Source organism: Danio rerio, chromosome 10, assembly GCF_052040795.2.
Source record: "Danio rerio strain M-AB ecotype USA chromosome 10, GRCz13ab, whole genome shotgun sequence".
NCBI classification, from domain to species: domain Eukaryota; kingdom Metazoa; phylum Chordata; class Actinopteri; order Cypriniformes; family Danionidae; genus Danio; species Danio rerio.
In genome coordinates this window covers 16,927,265-16,947,626 of record NC_141030.1, presented here as the reverse complement: position 1 = coordinate 16,947,626, position 20,362 = coordinate 16,927,265, and the positions used below count along the sequence as shown (strand labels likewise).

General features: G+C 36.0%; 1 protein-coding gene across 7 annotated transcripts in view; it reads right to left on the bottom strand.

The window, feature by feature from the left end:
• Positions 1-7,031: 7,031 nt before the first annotated feature.
• Positions 7,032-20,362, bottom strand: part of lrp13b (low-density lipoprotein receptor related-protein 13 b) — a 70,271-nt gene continuing 56,940 nt past the window's right edge. For all 7 annotated transcript variants that reach the window (XR_015500904.1, XM_087270264.1, XM_087270268.1 and 4 more), the window contains 11 exons: positions 19,868-20,051; positions 17,796-17,997; positions 17,536-17,700; positions 16,487-16,693; positions 14,037-14,586; positions 13,341-13,466; positions 11,844-11,951; positions 10,819-11,052; positions 8,953-9,265; positions 7,634-7,751; positions 7,032-7,123 (listed from right to left, as the gene is read on the bottom strand). Coding sequence is in view for 6 of the 7 variants with exons in the window: in XM_087270264.1 (XP_087126390.1) it covers positions 7,082-7,123; positions 7,634-7,751; positions 8,953-9,265; positions 10,819-11,052; positions 11,844-11,951; positions 13,341-13,466; positions 14,037-14,586; positions 16,487-16,693; positions 17,536-17,700; positions 17,796-17,997; positions 19,868-20,051 (2,249 nt within the window). In the remaining variant the exon portion in view is untranslated. The remainder of the gene's footprint in view (positions 7,124-7,633; positions 7,752-8,952; positions 9,266-10,818; positions 11,053-11,843; positions 11,952-13,340; positions 13,467-14,036; positions 14,587-16,486; positions 16,694-17,535; positions 17,701-17,795; positions 17,998-19,867; positions 20,052-20,362) is intronic.

The window sequence follows — 20,362 nt, the reverse complement described above, 5'->3', positions numbered from 1 at the left end:
TTTCATTGTTGTATCACAAAACAATCTTTTATTTGTTTATTTTAATTCTAAAGTAGCTTTATAAGGTCCATCTTCAAAGATAAAAAAGTCTCATGAGCATAACCTTAAGGTGAGAAATGTATAGGAAAAAAATATGTTACATGTTGCAAGGTGTGTGTATAAAGCAATGTAAAGAAATCATTCATTTCATTTCAACAACTAAATAAATGAACAGTGCTTCAGACCAAACTATTTAATTAATTTGACAAGTCATGTCTCTTAGCACTCTTTTATCTCTTTGGTCTGCTTGGGTCACTGAGGTTTCCTCTGGGTCAGGCTGCAGGTATGGTGGCATCAAATAAGGCAGAAAAGGGTATCCTTTCAGGGTATCCTTCCAGCAAGTAACAATGTAGTGCCTAGTACTGATTCAATTGTATAATACAAATACAGTTAAAAGAAACATTATATAAAGCACCATTTGCTTTACACAATGTTTTTTTTTCACTATATTTGTATTATTCACTTGAATCTTTACTCCCTGAAAATTAGCTATTTCGCCTCAACATAGTAATGAGGTGGGGTCATCATCACTTAAGAGCTAGTAAGTGGAAGCAGTGATGAGTTTTATAGTTGTGTAAAATGAGAAATTATTATATATTCTTCTCTTATATATTTCTTCTATGCTAATGAAGGACTACTGAGACATTCCTAACTTGGGATGGGTCCTCCTGTAGTGGCAGAGTTCCTCACAGCTCCAATACACATTTCTGCCATTTGCTTACAGTAACCATGTGCTTTTAACCATACACAATTCGTCTGCTCGTGATCTTCCTTCATATAACTTTGTCATTTTTGGTGCCGTTTGACAGTTTATGACTTATAGCTTTGTAGTGATGAAATCAACAGACAAATTGATTGGTTGTATTTCAATATATTTGCTATTGTTGAGTCATGGCCTGAGGAGAGTTTGTTAATGTTCTTCTCCCCCATTTTATCTCCTCAACTTTGCTCTCATGTTCAGCTGGTTTTGAGGGTTGGTTTTTTGTTCTCATGTTTGACGATGCTTTGCTCAGAGTATAATAAGGAAAGGTACTGTTGGTCTGGGAGAACGGCTTTTACTCTGCATCTTTCGCACACCAGTGCGTAGCCTCATATGCTAACAAAGGCAGTTTCACTGTCTTTGTTGTTCAGCAGTGCATATGTTACAGCTAATTTCTTTATACAGTATGTTTGTTTGTTTTATTATAATGTCTGTATATTTAAATATTTAACTAGATAAACAACATTGCTTGCTTTAAGACGTAGAGATTCTTTCTCTTTATCGATGATAACATTTTTAATGGAGTCAGATTACAATAATTAGATAAATAATGGATTTAAACACGCCATCCTTCAACTGCTTTGTTTCCGACTATTGGTTCAGAATAGCAGCGTATGCTTCAAGCCTTACAGAAAAAAAACAGGACAGAAAAAAAAAGTTGTACCTGCACATTTATACTATGGACAGATTTCATATTATCAGTGTCCTTTAGTGACTGATGGAGCTTTAAAACTGGCTGCAGTTACTGCACACAATAGCATTTAGAAACCCTGAAAAAAATTATATAAAAAATGTATCAGGTGTGTGTGCATGAATGGATGTATACAAATGAACGGCGTCCTGCATCTTAAAATATGGATATATTTTCCTACAAAAGACAAAGCTGCCACCCCTTTTAATATTATATATAAACTAAAGAAAATGTGAGGGTGCAGAAAGAGAAAGAGAAAAACATGTGATCTTTATGTGAAATTTGAAATCGCTCCGCTGTGCACTACGTTGTTATTTAATGATGCACTGTCCTTCGACTATTGCCGCGCTCTGAATCATCTGTGTAAAAATACGCAGTGGTTTATGACCAAGGAACTGTACAAAAGTGTATAAAACAGTTCAGTGCCAGGCATACTGTACAGATGGTCCTACACGCTATTGCCACATTGTACAGTTGCCTAAAATGCCCTGACGCGAATAAAGAGCTGCACTGAATGCCGGGGGCGCTCAACCTGCGGTCTGTGTGAGTCCTAATGCCCTGTAAAAGTGAAGGGGACACTATACTGTCAGTGGGCGCCGTCTTTCGGATGAGACGTTAAACCGAGGTCCTGACTCTCTGGGGTTATTAAAAATCCCATGGCACTTCTCGTAAAGAGTAGGGGTGTAACCCCGGTGTCCTGGCCAAAGTCCCTCAATTGGCCCTTACAGTCATGGCCTCCCAATCATCCCTATCCACTGAATTGGCTCTATTACTGTCTCTCCACTCCTCCAATAGCTGGTGTGTGGTGAGCGCACTGGCGCCATTGTCCTGTGTCTGCCTTCGCATCATCCAAGTGGATGCTGCACACTGGTGGTGATGTGGAGACCCCCCCCTCCCCCCTCATGATTGTAAAGCATTATGGGTGTATGGCCATACACAATAAATGCGCTATATAAATACACATTACATTTTCTATGGTAAAGCGCATACCCGTGGCTTGTCACGTTTGATTTCAAAAGGTTTGTTAAATACATTAACAATTCTTTTGAAAACGATAACGTTCATTTAAATCAAATGTACATTTGGTTATGAAAAGACCTACTTATACACATTTTGTTTTGTTGTGAGAAAGTTATATCTGTGCTTCTACGTCCATGAATACTCATCAAAAGACCATGCAATGCTCAGTAAACTCTCTGAAACAGACAAACTCTGGAACATAGCAACTTATTCTCTGAAGATAACCTGCTCCGGAAAAAGTTGTCTTCAGAGAATAACTTGCTATGGCTACCTAACATACCCCAGAAGTTACCTTCGATTTTGGAACCAAAGCTGAGGTTATCTGCTGATTCTCAAACTTACCCGGGTATCTCACATAACCTGCTTTCTGGAACAGCCCCCTGGTCTCCCTCCGCCTTCATCTTTCCCGCAGCGTCTTTATATGATCACGTGAGGACGTTTAGGGTAAGCCTTTTAAAGGGGTGGTCTACTATGATATCATATTTTAAACTTTAGTTGATGTGTAATGTAGCTGTGTGAACAAACAACATCTCTGAATGTAAAAAGTTTCAAGTTTAATGTAAAGGGAGACCTTGGTTTTTACAGAGTTAGCTTAGCAAAGCCTACCATGAACGAATTTTGGGGACTACAAAAAATATTTCCACCCCGTGTGAGATTACAAAGGTTCGTTTACTGCGCACACACACTGCGCAGCTAAGGGCCTTGGCCAGAGGCACTGTAACGTTATAGCAGAGATGGAGCTAAAAATGCGTCCAAACACAGCTTTTTCCACAGAGCTTCGTTTGTTTCTGTATTTGGGCTTCCAAAGGACACGACACAAAGACAGAAGAGCTTACAGTTCAATATTAATTATGTTCCAGAGAATACATAGCAAGCATGATTTGACAAAACACAGCTTCAGAATCTCTCCCAGTTCAGTGCTGGATTCGTTTAAATATTACCTCGAAGCTGTGTACTACAATCTGTAAGTGTTTTTATTTGTTTAAATCGATCATGACATGGTGTAACAACGATGTAAACAATGGGAAATGCTGCTTTGCACCGCAAACGATTTAGCTACAAATTCATATTTAACAGTCAAACTGCTGTAAACACACACACACACACACATACATGCATACTCCACCAGTGCGTTAGTGTCTCTTATGTGTGTGCACGACTTTGCATTGATTCTCCATGCAGCTTTTCCATGCATTTCACATCTCAGATAATGAGGTCGCAAAAGATATGTGGATGATTCATCTTACTTACACCTGCATATTCCGGATATATGTGAAAGACGTCGTGTAACGCATTGAGTTAATAAAAATACAAGATAGCTCACCTAACTCATGGTAGCAGCAGAAAAATAAATCAAGGCTCACACAGGTCTCATCCCACATCTTGTGCTTTATTCTTCTGTCACGATATATTACAGAAAATAACTTAATCCGAGCAAGGGAAAAAAAATAAATAAAAAAAACTCCCGTGCACATACGCTTGTTACAGAAAGTTCACATTCACACATACAATGGCAAACTCTCTTAAAGGAGCTGCACCCCATTTTCACTCGTTACAGACACTTGTCAGATTTTATTTGAGAGAGCAGTTTACACAGCAGAAAACTGCATGCTTGTACGGGCGTGACAGAGCTGATCCGCGAATCGCAGCACATTATAACGATGACCAATCAGAGTCACTTAAGGGCATGCCTTTCAGAGGAACTAGGAAATATATCAGTTGTTTTCATGTTAGCTGAGTAGCTGTGTATATTCAAAGTGAGACACGATTTCCTTCAAGTGAAACACGAGCACACATTGCTTTGCATCTTAAACACAACCAAGCCTTAAAATTACATTCTGGACCACCCCTTTAATATACGTTTGTTGTACAAATTATTTAAAGTTCACATGTAATGTTTTTTTAGGGTTACCACTGATGTAACCTAGGCTACCTTATTGGAAATATTAGAGGTTAATTATATGAAGTAATTTCTTGATTTTTATCAGCACATGCAGTCAGTTACAGAAAAAATATGATAATGCAACAAATTAGGAGCTTATGTATTATTTGTTTTAAAGGGGATCTATTATGCAAAAATCGCATTTATTTAAACAGTTGTGTGTATGTGCATGTGCGGCAACAGTTTATGAATATATCCAGCTTCTAATGTAAACAATTAATATTTTTTAAAATCACAAATAATTTACCATTAGAAGTACATTTTTACTTCTAATACTAAACATTATTTTTTATTATCACACTTCATAAAAACAGTTTGCAGAAACAAAGCCCCGCCCATTAGTTACGATGTTTCCCTCATCAAAAAGCATAGGCTATAGTAGAATCATATTATACTATTAGCTCTTTGCCCTCATTAGCATTGGAGTTACACTTGATTCTGAATCTACCACAGTGGGAATTGAAGCTCCGCCCTCTTTTGAAAACCAGGCTGCATGGGAGCACAATCTTAATTGAATTTAAAGTAATAGCCCAAAAGGAGCAGTTTCAAAGTTATATTTTTTGTGTGGTATTATGAGCTGAAACTTCACATACACACTCTATCAATCTATCTGATTGATAAATATTATGTCAGCATTTTGTTAATGTGATGAGTAAAAACACAGTAACACCACTAACACAAATGAATCACCACTGAGAAACACGATCTTCAGTGTGTTTTAAATAAAATAATTAGTAATACACAACACAAACATCAGTGACTGATTTCATTAAAAACTGCATTTTACAAAATTTCAGCGGCAGGGAATTTTTAAAAATTCCTTAACAATAAAGGATGTAAGACTTTTTAAAACCGCTTTAATATTAACTACGACTATGAAAATGTCAGTCACACATTGGCTGACATCCCACATGGAATTGAAAGGCAACATCTTTTCAATACTACCTTAGAGAAAGGATAAAACATCCCTTAAAAAATGGTTGTTGGGTTGGTTGTAAAAGGTTTTGCTTGTAATAAACTTGAAGTCTGTTGATGTTTGAAGGGGGTTGACAATGTTCGCTATGCATGCATTATACAGTACCTCACTCTCTTTAAGAAGAAACAAAAGCCTTTAAGGCAGGGGTGTCCACACTCAATCTTGGAGGGCCGGTGTCCTAGAGAGTTTAGCTCCAACCCTAATCAAACACGCCTAAAGCTAATCAAGCTCTTACTAGAAACTTCCAGGCAGATGCGTTAAAGCAAGTTGGAGCTAAAGTCAGCTGAACACCGGCCCTCCAGGACTGACTTTGGACACCCCTGCTGTAAGGTAACGGGAAGATTGGAACAGCAACTAACATTAGTAGTGCCTCCCTAAAATACTTTCAACTTTGCTAAAACTCTCTTCAAGCGATTGTTTGTGCGTCCCCGAGATTTTTTTATTTGAGACAAACCAAAGAATTTATCACTACAATATTTGGTGCCCTGCATGAGGATAAAATATCAAAATAATATTTGATAAATTCAAATCATCACTACATTATTTGGTGACTACATTACGAGCTAAAAACATCAGTAATATCTATACCAATACTGATGTGACATTCAAAATATTACACTTTATGAATAGTCTTGTCAAATTGTACAAATATCCAGATACTTTTAGCATGAGAAATTATACTCTTCACTTGTCAAAACGAGTGTTGCCCTCTGAATAAACATTGATGAAATCAATCTTTTCGCCTATCCAAGGTTAGGCAGAACAACTAATAACTTGACTTCTAGTTGATCATTTGGTATCAGAAGCGGCTTATAAGAAAAGGCAAAGGCTTCTAGATTACACTTATTTTATAAAAATAAAATGATCATGCCTTGATTTTTAATTATTTAATTAGAACAGTAAGGTCTGAGTTTGCTTAGACAAAAGTATTGTCACTTAATAGAAATGATGTAGAGTATAGAATATAAAATTCATGGTGCAGTGGAAAAATATTTAATATTGTGTTTGATACTCATGTGCTTGGAGGACTGCATCAATACATCTCTGCAATGACTCAAGTAACTTAATAAAGTCATCTGGAATGGCAAAGAAAGCGTTTACGCAGCCCTCCCAGAGTTCAGCAAGATTCACTGGATTCATCTTCAATGCCTCCTCCTCCATCTTACCCCAGACATGCTCAATAACATTCATATCTGGTGACTGGGCTGGCCAATCCTGGAGCACCTTGACCTTTGGTTTTATGAACTTTGATGTGGAGACTGAAGTAGGAGGAGCGCTATCCTAATTTTTTCTCTCCCCAAAACTGTGATAAAGACATTGATTCACTGGCTCTTCCTCCTGGTTAGGTTTCACAAAGGGGGAGATGCTGGAAGTAGAGTATTGAAAGTAGAATTTGCATAATCAAATGCTTGTGCATTGAAACAGACTGAAATGACTCCAGCCTAAGGCATGTACATTGTGTGGTTTCTGTATTGAAGTACTGCATAAATGTTTCCTAAAAATTTCAAACAACTGACATTTCAACATGTAATTTATGTGAAAAGCACTAAAGCCCCTTTTCCATGTAATATCTTTCTGACCAGGAAGTGAACAACACTATATCTTGCTATTAATATTTATTTTTTATTGAAAATTAAAAATTATATAAATGTTTTAACTGACAACAGGAGTGGTGACGATTGAAGAAATAGGAACCTACAGGAAAGAGAAAGTCATATGATTGAATTGTGAGTCAGCCTTTTCAACCTTTATACATTAGTGTCATTCTAAACGCAATATTCTCTTTGTTGAACACAAATGGAGAGGTTTAGCGGACTGTTCAGGCTACTCTAGGGTTAAAATGGAAGTTTTATCCAATTCTAGTCTGCTTGGAACAGTTCCAGCCAGCACAATTCTTTTTTTTTTTTTTTTGTATTTTTATCATCAAATAGGAAATCTAAAGAAAAGAGAGAAAAAAAACTGTCATCTGCACAAAAAAAGTTGCAAATTGGAGCTGTACTAGGAATGCCATGTAAACAAACACCATGCGTCACCACACACACGGTCCTGTATTCTACCACTGTGTTTTTTATAAACTACAAAAATGAATCAAATGTTTTCAAAGCTTGTTTATATGCCCATCACAAGACAAAGTGCAACTATTTTTCAAAACGTCTCCTTTTGTGCTCCAAAAAGAATTGCAAAGATTTAAAAACCAAAAAATACCTCTTCTGGATCATACAGCTCATTAGCAAAGTTCTGAGCTGAGAAGGTCAAGTGCTCTTTCACGTCAGTCACTAGATTCTCTTTTTCAGTCGACTCTTCCCTTGCTGCTCGTGCCCTTCTGTAAACAGAAACAAATCAGGATGAAATTTGATATACAAATCAGGTCTACATTTTAAATCTTCACCCATTGCCACTATATTAGGTACACTACCTCACAAAGTCTTGCCACCTATCCAAGTTTAAGGAAAAACAAACATATTGACTTCCAATTGATCATTTGGTATTAAAAGGGGCTTTTTTGAAGGGCAAGGGCCCCTAGATTATGCTTATTTTAGCAACAAATAAAAATACATGATTATATTTTATTATAGTAAAGTCTGACTTTGCTTGGACAAGTCTTGTCACTTAACAGAAATAGTGTATAGTATAGAATATAAAATTATGGTGCAGTGGGGAAAAAAAGAATAGCGTATCACTCCCATGAGCTTGGAGGACTGCATCCATACATCTCTGCAATGACTCAAATAACTCATTAATAAAGTTATGTTATATGGAATTTTATGTTATTTGGAATGGAAAAGAAAGCATTCCCACAGGACTCCCAGAGTTCATCAAGATTCTTTGTGATTTGTCACCTACAAATCTAAATTTTGTTATTAATAATTGCCTACATAACACCAGCAGCAGTTTGACCTGGGCATGCAAGACAATACAGATTAATGTCTTCACGTCATTTACATCAATTTCGTTCATGCAAATGCAAGGACAGAAATCAAGATTTAGACCAGTCAACCTTTGTCCTGTATACAGATTGATGCATTTTTGTGAGCTTATATCAATCATAGACTGCAGTGTGTTGTTTTCTTTATCTGACAGGAGGAGTGTCACTGGTGTTTTTTTTCTGCTGCTGTAGCTCATCTGCTGCAAGGCTTAATGTGTTGAATGTCCAGAGGTGCTTATTTCAGTTTCCGTTGTCTTTCGATCAGCTCAAATCAGTCTGGTGATTCTCCCGACCATTGGCATAAAGCTGTTTTCACCCACATGAATCATTCTTTCGGTTGTGGTTGTGCATAAAAATTCAGCAGTTTCTAAAATATTCAGACCAGGCCATTTGGCAGCAACAACCATGCCATGTTCAATGTCAGCTAAATAGCTTTTCTATTCCTATTCTAAAACTTGGTCTGAATTGAAGCAGCTCATCTTCACCACATCTGCATGCCTAAACACATTCACTGGTGCTTCTATGTTCTGAACATAGTTAAACTCTAATACCTAATAAAGTGGCCAGTGAGTGCATTACATTTAAATAAAAGATTAACCTTCTCATGAGGAAGATGGCGACCATTAGAGCTCCTCCGAAGAGAAACATGAGTGTGAGAGCGATAGCGGTGCCGCTGGATTTGGTGTTCTGACAGTTATCTCCGCTGAAGCCTTTGTCACATTCACACGCCAGCACACCGTTCACACTTACACACTTCCCATGAGCACTGCATTGCTCGGCAGCACATGACACACTGCCCACATTCTCCACCACAACACCATTTTCTGAAGATGGAGAAAGTTCAACAGCAGAGTCGAGAGAGCCAGGCCCAGATTTGGATTTCACCCCTGGTTTGGTTTTCACACGGTCACCTGTCAATAAGAAAAATTATTTAGGTGCCTTTAGTTACCAAGTGACTTCTTAACACTGACCACATTACAATAAAGTTTTAAAAGTGTTTTTGAGTGTTAATAGCAGAAGGTTTACATTCATCCAAATGTAAAAAATAAATAAATTAGCAGCTTGTTCAAGGGTGAGGATTTTCTAACCCCTCTCATAGATCTAGTCTAATTCGTCGATATATCTAGCAACTCAAAGACCCTAGATTACAGCCTAGCATTCAGCAATTTCTAAAATTTCAAAACTTCCTAATAACTACTTTGAACACCCTAGCACACAGCCTAGCAAAAGGACTCAGGCAGAATATCTTAGAAACAATTTTGCAACATGCTAACAAATACTCTTAACACTGTAGCTTACAGCCTAGTAGGCAGCAACTTCCAGAATATCTACACATGTCCTAACAACTATTTTGAACACCCTAGCACACAGCCTAGCAAAAGGAAACTAGCAGATTATCATAGAAACTTTCTAGGAACATGCTAACAACTTGCCTGAAAGCCCTAGCCCACAACCTAACAAGTAGCAACCAGAAGAAATGTCTGGAAACTGCCAAGAAAATGCCAATAACTTGTCTAAACACCTCAACATACAGCCATCAAATAGCCACCAACAGAATACTCTAAATTGTTTAGCAAACATGCCAACAGGTACACTGAACACCCTAGCATGCATTCTAGCAAGAAGCAACCATTGAAAAAACTTAGAAACATGCTAACAACTACGGTGAACATCTAAAAACAGCCTAGCTGGCAGCAACTGTCAGAAAACCCTAGAAACTGGCTAGCATAGAGCTGCACAATATCTGTGCCATATCACAAATTAATAAAATCTATTACAGTATTGATGTGTAAAGACAAAATGGTTCTAGACTGCAACCTGCTAATTTTATTGATAATGTTAGAGACAAATCTGAACACAACTGCACTGGTGTAAACGCTTAATGTTCAGGTTGTTTTGGTATCTGGCTGGTACATGTGCACTTAACTAGTCAGGTTTGATTGGCCACTCCCTATCTGTACTTTTCCTGCTGTGTAGTCATTAGTTAGGTCAGTTAATGATACCAGGAAAATATTGTACAATTCTGTCAGTGTCTCTCAGGCAAGTGGGTTTGACAAACCATCTGTAAGAAACACTTTCCTCTTTACTCTCCATATGCATCAGGCACTTTCATGTTATATGTAAACATTTTCAAGCGAGAATGAACCACATCGAACCGTACCTCTTGGTGGAAACCAGGCATAAGACAAGTGTGCCCATATTATACAACATTTATCTCATAAGGGAAATATTATATGAATACTAATCATGGTTAAAATGGACCAAAATAACAGTAATGATCATTTTAACTAGATTAACAACATGCTAAAGGCTACTCAGAACATTCAAATGAAGCCTAACCAGCAGCAGAACCACTACCAGAACACCTCAAACTACTGCAGAGAGTCTGTGATCGAGTTCATCAATGTAATATTATGAAATAATTGGACAATGTAAAGTTGGTTAGCATTTAGGAATCGCTTACACTCCTCATCGGACGCATCCTGGCAGTCTGGGACCTGATCACAGAATTTTGCCACAGGGATACACTTGAGCCTATCTCTACAGGCTTTTAAACCCACGGGACACTTGAGGCTGGACACACATTTGGTGTTGTTCACCGATAGATAGTCCTGAGCGCAGCGACATGTGCGACCACCAGGATTTGGCAAACAAAGATGACTGCAACCCCCGTTGCTCATGGAGCATGCATTAAATCCTGGCAAAGAAAATAAGAAAGGGACAAAAAATAAAAACACACAAAAATGAAAATGGCTTTGAAATAAACTTAAATGTAAGACATATTTGCATTTTAATGTACAATGTATTGTTAGGATAAATTAGAACAATTACATAAATATTATAAACTAATAATACAATAAACACTATAACTAACAATTGTTAAAAGTGTAAGAAACAAAAAAAAGACACTGCTACTTTAGCCAACAATATTGGTTTGGCCTTAAACTTCCAATGAAAAACAATTGAGCAAATTAAAAACAAGACGATAAATTACATTAACACACAAATGAACTAAATTAGATAAATTAACAAATAGGAAATACATTAAATTACAAAAAATAAGATGATATACATTTAAATGTATAATTGTTTAAAAATATAATTTTTAAATGTCAAACAACAATTTCCAAAGAGAACATCTGAACTATACAGTCACACTGGAAATGTAAGGCTAAACCAAGGTTACTACTGTAGCACAAGATGCTTTGTTGACAAATGCATTAGATCATTCAGCCACTAAGAATTCAGAAAATGTTCGCACAGTATGCATTCACACACAAGAGGAGGAATTTGTGTCAGTCTGTTATTGTGAACTGAATAATGTAAAGTGAATGAGTGAGTCTGTTCTGCAGTGAAGGGTGTGGGAAAAGTAAAAGGAGACGCTAAAAGGTGTCTATTGTGTGGCTCAAGCTCCTCCAAACACGTGACCAGTCTTTTCATACACCTCAGACCAGTCACGTTTCTCACGCACACACACAAGAGAAGCACCTTTCTGACTGGACCTGCTGTAAGCCTTCAGCTCAATAACACTCGTCTTCACCTCAAACCACATCTGCTTGGGCTGTAAACCATCGGAGTACCAGAGTTGAGAAGTACCTGGTTCAGAATTAAAGATATATATATATTTTTCACATTTAGGATTTTTTTACCACCAGTAATGCAAGAAAAAAAGTTGCAGGTCAGCTTATGCAAATTAAAATTGCAAAAATCAAAACTGAATGAAAACAAGTCAGAATTCAAGTCCCAAAGAAAAAAATGGCTACTTGTAAATTACAGAACAGCTTTCAATCGGAATAGCAGGAAATAAGCTGAAAAGCTTATAAGCGGATTTAATTTAGCTGATTAGATTGTTAGATGGTCATAACCACACTTTGATGTACAAAAAATATTTCCTAAATAATTAGAATAAGAAGACAATGACATCATATATGATTAGAAATAATTATGTTTTAAATGAAAAACTATGGTTTACTGTAATTTATTATGAAAATAACAAACTGGCCAACACATACAACTGCCCTCAGTCAGAATTTAGCCGTTTGAATAAAAAAAATAAATAAAATGCAATAATAATAGAGCTTCACAATTTTTCTAGCATTTCTTGTAAAAAAAATAAAATAAATAAATACATTTGAAAATCATGAATAACAACATAAGCCAAATTAGTATTTAATTTTTACATGGGCCATTTAATATTGGTGCTACACACCTTTTTTTATTGGTCATGTTTTCTTTTAAGCATAAGGTCTAAGATTTGGAGTAAGTTACTTGTAAAATGTTTTCACAATTGAAAAACAATGCAGTTGCGAAAAACGACTTTGCTTATGTCAGATGTTTTCTTGCACAGATAGATGTTGGATAATTGTTTGCATTGGCCAAAACTAATTAACTGATGTCACACCAGGATTTTGCTTGGTCTAAAGCATTTTTCGATGAGTTTTTTTACTATTTAATAGGGCATAGCAGTCAAAATACATAGGGCAAATGAGCTCATGAACAAATTCTGGACCTGTCAGTGAGGGGTTGGTCTTTTGAATAATCAATCAATTCTGAAAATTTGCAAACACAAAGGCAACTTTGAAGGAAGGGGAAAAAAAAGAGAGATTTTGTTAGAATACTATGATGTCTGTCTTTATTACGCAAATCTTGTAGAAATTTTTTGTTCTCTCTAGGTAATACTGCTTAGTTGCATTTTATGTAGTTCGATTGGCTTTGATAACCAAATGACAATTCCTGTTAAAGGTAAATCAGTGTATTTCCATAAATGTATAAACTATAGTCCAAATATAATTTGAAACGCAAATTTGTTGCAAATTGGAGATTGGTCAATAAATGCCTTTAAGTGACTTTAAAATATTATAGTATAAAATATAAATAGTACTTTTAATATGAACTGAATATTTAAGAAGGATCTCTCCATGCCATCTTGTGGCTCCTGCACAGAACTGCACTGTGCACACCTGTCTGGAGGTCATGAATCATTACCGTTGTCCAGTGTGATCCAGAAGTAGATGTTGTCAATACGAGCAAAAGACACCATAAATTCAGAACCGGTGCTGAACTCCTTATAATTAGAGCCATCGATGTTAACAGAGCAAATCAAATCACTCCCTGGAAGAAAAAAAAACAAACAGATGTCATTATTAATTGGTCAAAGGAATTAGGACTTGATTAGGAAACAAACAACTGTTATTGTTATGATTGAGTATTATTATTATTATTACTATTATTATTAATAATATAACAGGTGTGTAACCCTAAACCTAAATTACTATGGTTAGTATTTAAACTTGAAAATATATTATTAAAAAATTAATAAAAAAAAAATTTTTTGAACTAAAAAAACCCAACATACATTAACTTATTTAGAAAAGACAAAGACATTTATTTTTATTATTTCAAAAGTTTATTAAATGGTTGTTTATTGCAATAAATAAGTAATTATTTCTTAAATGAATCAGTTAAAAGTTAAAAAGGTATAATTACCACTAAATTAATATTAATTGAATAAACAACATTAATAATGACAATGTTTGGGTTCGATGAGGACCATTACTTCAATTTACAAAAAAATAACTGTATGCCATTTATAAAAAAAAATAAATTAATTCATTTTAACACAAGACTCTATTTTGCACCCTTTTTGTTTAAGCCACAAAACAGACATTTTCATGAACGTACCAATATCAGCCCAATACAACGTGTTCCCCTTCTCCGACAAGGCTAGTGACACTGGCATTTTTGCTTTACTCCAGAGCCGGGTTCGGTTTGCCCCGTCCATGTGAGCGCAGTCCACTTGGGGCAGCATATCAGCACCCCTGCGTCCCACAGCAGTGAAACACATCCGACCTGAAGGGGGGTGCAGAGCAATAGAGACTGTGCCTGCCAGCTCAGCCTGCAGAACCACTGCTGTGAGCTTCCCTCCAGGAGATGTAACAAACAGCTCCGGCCTCTTCATGCTGCTCCAGTAGAGGTTTTTGGTGACCCAGTCCAGAGCCAGAGCTGACAGGATGTCCCCCTTCAGTTGGAGGACGAGTCCGATTGGAGAGAAGCCAGAGCTGCGCAGGCCAAGCTGAGAGACAGAGCCCACAGAGGCGTCTGCTAGAGTGATACTTCGGTCCTGGAGAAGCATGTCGAAATCAGAGGCTTCAGAAACACCAAGCAGAGGCAAAGATCGGTGATTGGGCCACTGCTTCAGCCCAACTTCAGACTGCATGCTCTTAGTAAAGATCTTCGGGAGAAAAGACAGAGGGGCAAGACTTATTGTAGCAATATCTTGTTAATACAAGTGACAAATCACATTTAGACTTTTTTTTATTATTATAACAGTTAAGGGAAAGAGTACAATTTATATTGCAACAAAACTTCAAGAACACCATACATATTTAGGTGAATATTGTTTAGTGTATTCATGTGCACAAGCAGGCCCCATGTACACAGTTTATTTTATTAGGATAAAAATTTATTTGTACACGATCTGATAAAATATTAAAATTAAATAAGGTAAATGATTTACATCTATAGACAGCTTTATTTCAAAAATTAAGACATTAACAATGATAATAATAATAAAAATCATAATACCAATTATACATTTATAACCAACATGTAAATGATCTATAATTGTAAAACAGAACTGCAAGTTATAATGAAGTATAATACACAAGTAGATTTTCATTGATAGATTGTTTGTTAGGATATGATATTTGGCCAATTATCAATGAATGTTGTGAATGATATCTAAATGAATGTAGTGAATTAAATTTTTAATGAAAGAATAAATAAATAAAATTCTTTAAAAATGTCCAAATTTAAGTACTTTGCAAAGCATAATACTAACAAAACTATTAAGTTTGTAAATTTCCAACTGTAAATACATCAAATGTCTTCATGCAACACAACCTGCACATAATATAATTATGATTTTAAAAAAGAAAAGAAACTTAATGTATTTTTAGCTATTCCCACAAACATTGTTGTGCAACAATTTTTTTAAAATGCCTTTTAGATTTTAAAGAAATATTACGAACACAAACTGATGAACTGGTAAATTGGCACAGCAAGACAAGTTTTTAAAACCAACAAATACTTGAAGGTGGGACAGACAAATACTTGAGGCTTACAAAGTTAAAAATAATAGTACAAGCTTTAAGTATTTGTCTGTCAGACCACTGTCTGTATTGGCATTAGGACGTTGCAAGACAAAGCTCTACTGGGGTACAGCTCCCCCTCAAAAAAAAAAAATAAATAAAATAAAAAATAAGACCATTATGATTATTAATAAATAAATAAATTCTAAATGTAACTGAAAACAATCTAAAAGACCAAACTGGAGTGATCTAAGACTATAAGAAATCTTTTGTATCAAAATTCATTTTAGTAGAATGAAACTTTATAGACAATTCAATTGAATACAAAAAAAAGATATTTTATAGAATTGTTGCGTGTTGTCTTCGTCACGACTCATGGCCGAGAATTAAGTTTATTAAATCTTACCTCATCATGCCTCCTTTTTGCTTCATACAAAAATCTATCAGGAGTCATGCTTAGTCAAAATAAGATCACAATCATATTAGTTAAACTTTGTTTTGTCGACTTGCAAAACTCACTGAGTGCCAACACCTCCACTTAAAAGACTGTTGCGCCTGTTTCACAACGCATGAGCGGCGCAGCAATTTTTTTAGCGTGCATGTTCAGGACTGGGACTTACACTGGGAGTAGAGCAACGTCAACTTCAAGCAGCAGCTTTTTTTTTAATCTGCGCACATGCTCAGTTTTTTTTTTTTTTTTTTTTAAATGTTTGAATTCTATGTATTATCAGCTCATTACAGTATCATCATAGATATTCACCTCTCTATCTCATGTTATTACAGGAGAGTTCAGTCTTGTTGTACGGGTTGAGATAAATGTCTCTGGATTTTGCAGCTTTTTGATTAAACTACACTTTTCATCAGCGTTGGTTCGGTTGCACAAAGAGAATATTTTTTTTATTCTGGGAGTACAACTCTTTATTAAATACACTTTGCATTTGAAGTAAATCATATCTCAAAGCATAAATGGGGTCTAGTGATGCCACTGGCTGGCATTCAATTATTCTGTGTTATATTATTATGATTAGTGTTTAATTATACCTGTGTGATCGTGGTGAGAGACAGTAACATAAGGTAGGAGGAGGAATCATCCAAAGTCGAACCACAAGTCAATCCGTCCGCAGCCAGAGGAGCTCTGGTGGGACAGCGACACACCGCTTTGAGTCCTGGAGCCAGCAGACACACGTGAGAACAGTGGAGACTTTGACAGGGGTTTGGGACATTGGGCTGCTGAAGAGGGTGGACAACCTACAACACCACCACAGAACACAGAGATCAGGTACTGATACATACTATCAGTAACATTATTATGCTGTATTTTACAAAATGCAAACATTGGTAGCCATGTTGTAAAATGCTAACATAGTACATATTGAAATATTATTTTTAATCATCTAAAATATGCTGCAAGTTATTTTAAACTTTCACATAAAATGTGTAAAACATGACATTTGGCCTATTGAAAGATGCTGACTTTCAAATTGTAACCTAAAAAATATTTAAGACCTTAAAAAAACGTTAACCATGTTAAACATTCTACAGATATACTAATGCTAAAATATGCTAAACCACCACCCCCAACGCCAACTAAAATTTGTTAACCATATACTAAAAGCTACGAACATGCTAATGTGTTAGATAAAGGTCAAAAGTGTTTACATATTATGCTAACATTTTAAACATGCTAAAATGTGTTAGATATGTATGCTAGGTGTTAGCAACAATGCATTAAAAATGACTAACAACAACATGATGTTAATTTACTAATGTTTAAACACGCTAACAGCATGATTTGATTTGAGCTAAAATGTGTTTGTGCTGACAATCAAACTAGCAAATCAAACGACTGATGTTCGAATCACACTATTTTTCCTATTTCAAACCAGGTTTAAACAATCGATTTGAAAATCCTGAAAACCTTCCAGTTAAGCTTTCTCAAGCCAACATGAACGTTTGTCCCTACAAACATTAGAGAAAACCACTCAGCAATGCAAAATAGCATTTTAAAAATGTGTCACCCTGTAACGGACGAATTTTGACACATTCTGTAAAAGAAGAAATTTAATAACGCTTGCAATGTGTATTCTCACTTTAAGGGCAAATGGCTGTCCAGGTCTTTTGAGAAAAACTTTGCGGTTCTTGCCAGTCAGTTTATTGGCTCCTTGAACAGATCTTCTCTGAGTGTCAGACCAGTAGATCATGTCATTAAACACAGCCATGGAGAACGGACTAGGCATATGAGACAGCTGGAGAAACTGGAGAAAAAAAAAAAAAAGCCAAACATTTTACTTATTTGCAGCACTAAAATTAGGGCTTTAATATAACAAATCAATTGAAAATGTCCAGTTGCCCTTATGTTTTCTCCATCCAGTGTGGCTGAGCCAATACACCCGAGCTTCTTGTCTGTCCAGTAGAGTCTGTCGGTCAAAATGTCCACCGTCATACTGACAGGCCAGTTGAGTCCACGTCTGATCACTGCCCTCCTGTCTGATCCGTCCATGCTGGAGCGTCCGATCTGTGCTTGACCTCCAACCTGTGACCACAACATGATCCTGCAACATACAGAAACATTCATCTCAACTCGTACAACAAGACTAAACTCTCTAGTAATAACATGAGGTAGGGATGTGAATATCTATCATGATACTGTAATGTGGGATAATACAGAGAATTCAAACATTTTGAAAAAACAAAACAAAAAAACAAGGTATTTAGTGCATCATGAAAACTATTAGAAAGCAATAAGAGTGCCCTATCATTAATGAATGCAAATATAGTAATTGCTGTTAAAGGATTTGGTGGAATTCAAGTAAGAGAGTTTTACCAAACATTAACAGAGTAGCAGAATCACAAATGTGATGTTTGCTTAACTGTTGTAAAAAAGTATAAATAGAGAATAGAAAAAAAAAAGTATAAATGGTTAAAATTGAGCAAATTATTGTGAGGACACGATATAGCTTTTTATTTTTTGTAAACAAAGCCAGAACACAACATTTGGTTATCTCAGAGCAACGCTGCAATGTTTCATTAACTGAATGAGTTTCATAATGATCCAACTGTCCTTGCTCTTTTTTCTAAATAAATCAGTCATTTGAATGAAACATTTGAATGAACAGAGTGAATCATGCATTAAAAATAAGTTCACCTGAAAATATTTGGAGCTTCATTCAGTTCCTGGAGCCTTGTATAATTACAATTGAACCACTGAAGTCACATGGAATATTCCAGCCTGATCTCACGAGAAAACGTAAGTATTTTATATTTTGCCAGTTTAGTGGCTAATTTAGTCATCCGAAAATGTAAGATTTTTAAAAGGAGCCGTGGCACCTAACCCCACCCCTAAACCCAACCGTCATTGGGGGATGAGCAAATCGTATTAAATTGTATAAATTTGTTCTTACGAATTCATACAAATTAGCCACTAAATCAAAATGTTACGAATTGCCGTGAGATTGTGTTAAATATTCTGACAATGTTTTTGGTTCATTTCTGAACATATCAAACCATTGCCATCTATAGAGGATGAAGGAGCTGTTAGATTTAATCTAAAATATCTTGTTCCGAACATGAACAAAGGTCTCAAAGGACTGGAACGAGTCATTCGTTCCTCACGGGCCAATCATATGCGTTTAGAGCTGGAAAGACATTTGATCCGTTCACATCAAGTCCTCGGGTTTGAGTCATTCTGCCACGTGATGAACGAACGATCATGGCTCCTATCGGCTTAGACTGTGTGCATTGGTTCAGATTATATGTGACTGTCAGTGTAACGTGAAAAAACCACTGACATTTGAAGACATATAGAGGTGAGCTGAGCAAAGAGATCATACATTCATAGACAAAAGAGCAGGTAAACATTGAATTATTATTTTCTCCTCCTTATAGTATTCTATTTATGAGTATCTATTTGTCGTGTGATCAACCTTTTGGGCTAGTTGTAGATGTGTTAGGAAGCAATTTGTAACATTTTAAAAACATTTTGGCAAATTGAACCAAATTAACGAAATAGATCTGAGTCTCGTTCATCGAGATTAACAACTTTTTTTTTTTTTTGAGTCGATACAGTAAAATGATAAGTAAAACTTCCCATCACTACAACCTACTGATGGTTTAAAGTGTAATTTGCTCATCTATGACATGTCTAAAATTGCCATGGTCCAGCATAAAAACACAGCAAAATATTACTTTTTGTATAAAGTAAGAAAAGTAAATGACACTCTTAAATATTTACTCAAAATATTGTTTGTAGCTTGCTCAAACTTCTTAAGCTGAAACCATTCCTGAGATTTCTCTGGGGCGACTTAATTGTATGTTCAACCCACTTAAATTTGTAAAAACTAATGTTAACTTTATTCCTTCATGATGTCCCAACACAAATCGATTGTGTGGAACCCAGCACTTTTACAGTGTTTTATTTCTTACCCTTTCTGAGGCAACAGCACAAGTGAGTTTGGCTGCTTCAGATCCTCATCCAGAACTACAACATAGTTTTGTGGATGTACAACACTGTTGGTCAGTCTCACAGCTAGAATCTGCCCAGCAACTCCATCCACCCAGTAAAGATTCCTTCCCATCCAGTCAATGGCAATGCAGTCTGACTTCACACCTAAACATGCAAGATTTGTTTAAGACAGGAATTATCAATCTTTGCATTGTATCTTTTTAGAGCTGGAATCATGAGGACAGTTCACTCAAAAGTTTTTTAATTAATTTTTTCAGTTTTAAATTTTTTTTAAAACAATTAAACTGTCCATTTAAGATTAGGTTTTCTTGGTTGCATTCTAATCAGACGAAGGAGACAATCCTAATTATGACTGATGCTTTATTAGTCTCTTTTGCCCTTGTGCTGGTTGCTTTGAGTAGAGGGTTTATGAGTGGACATTTATGAGCTTTCTCAGATCTTCAGATCCACTCTTG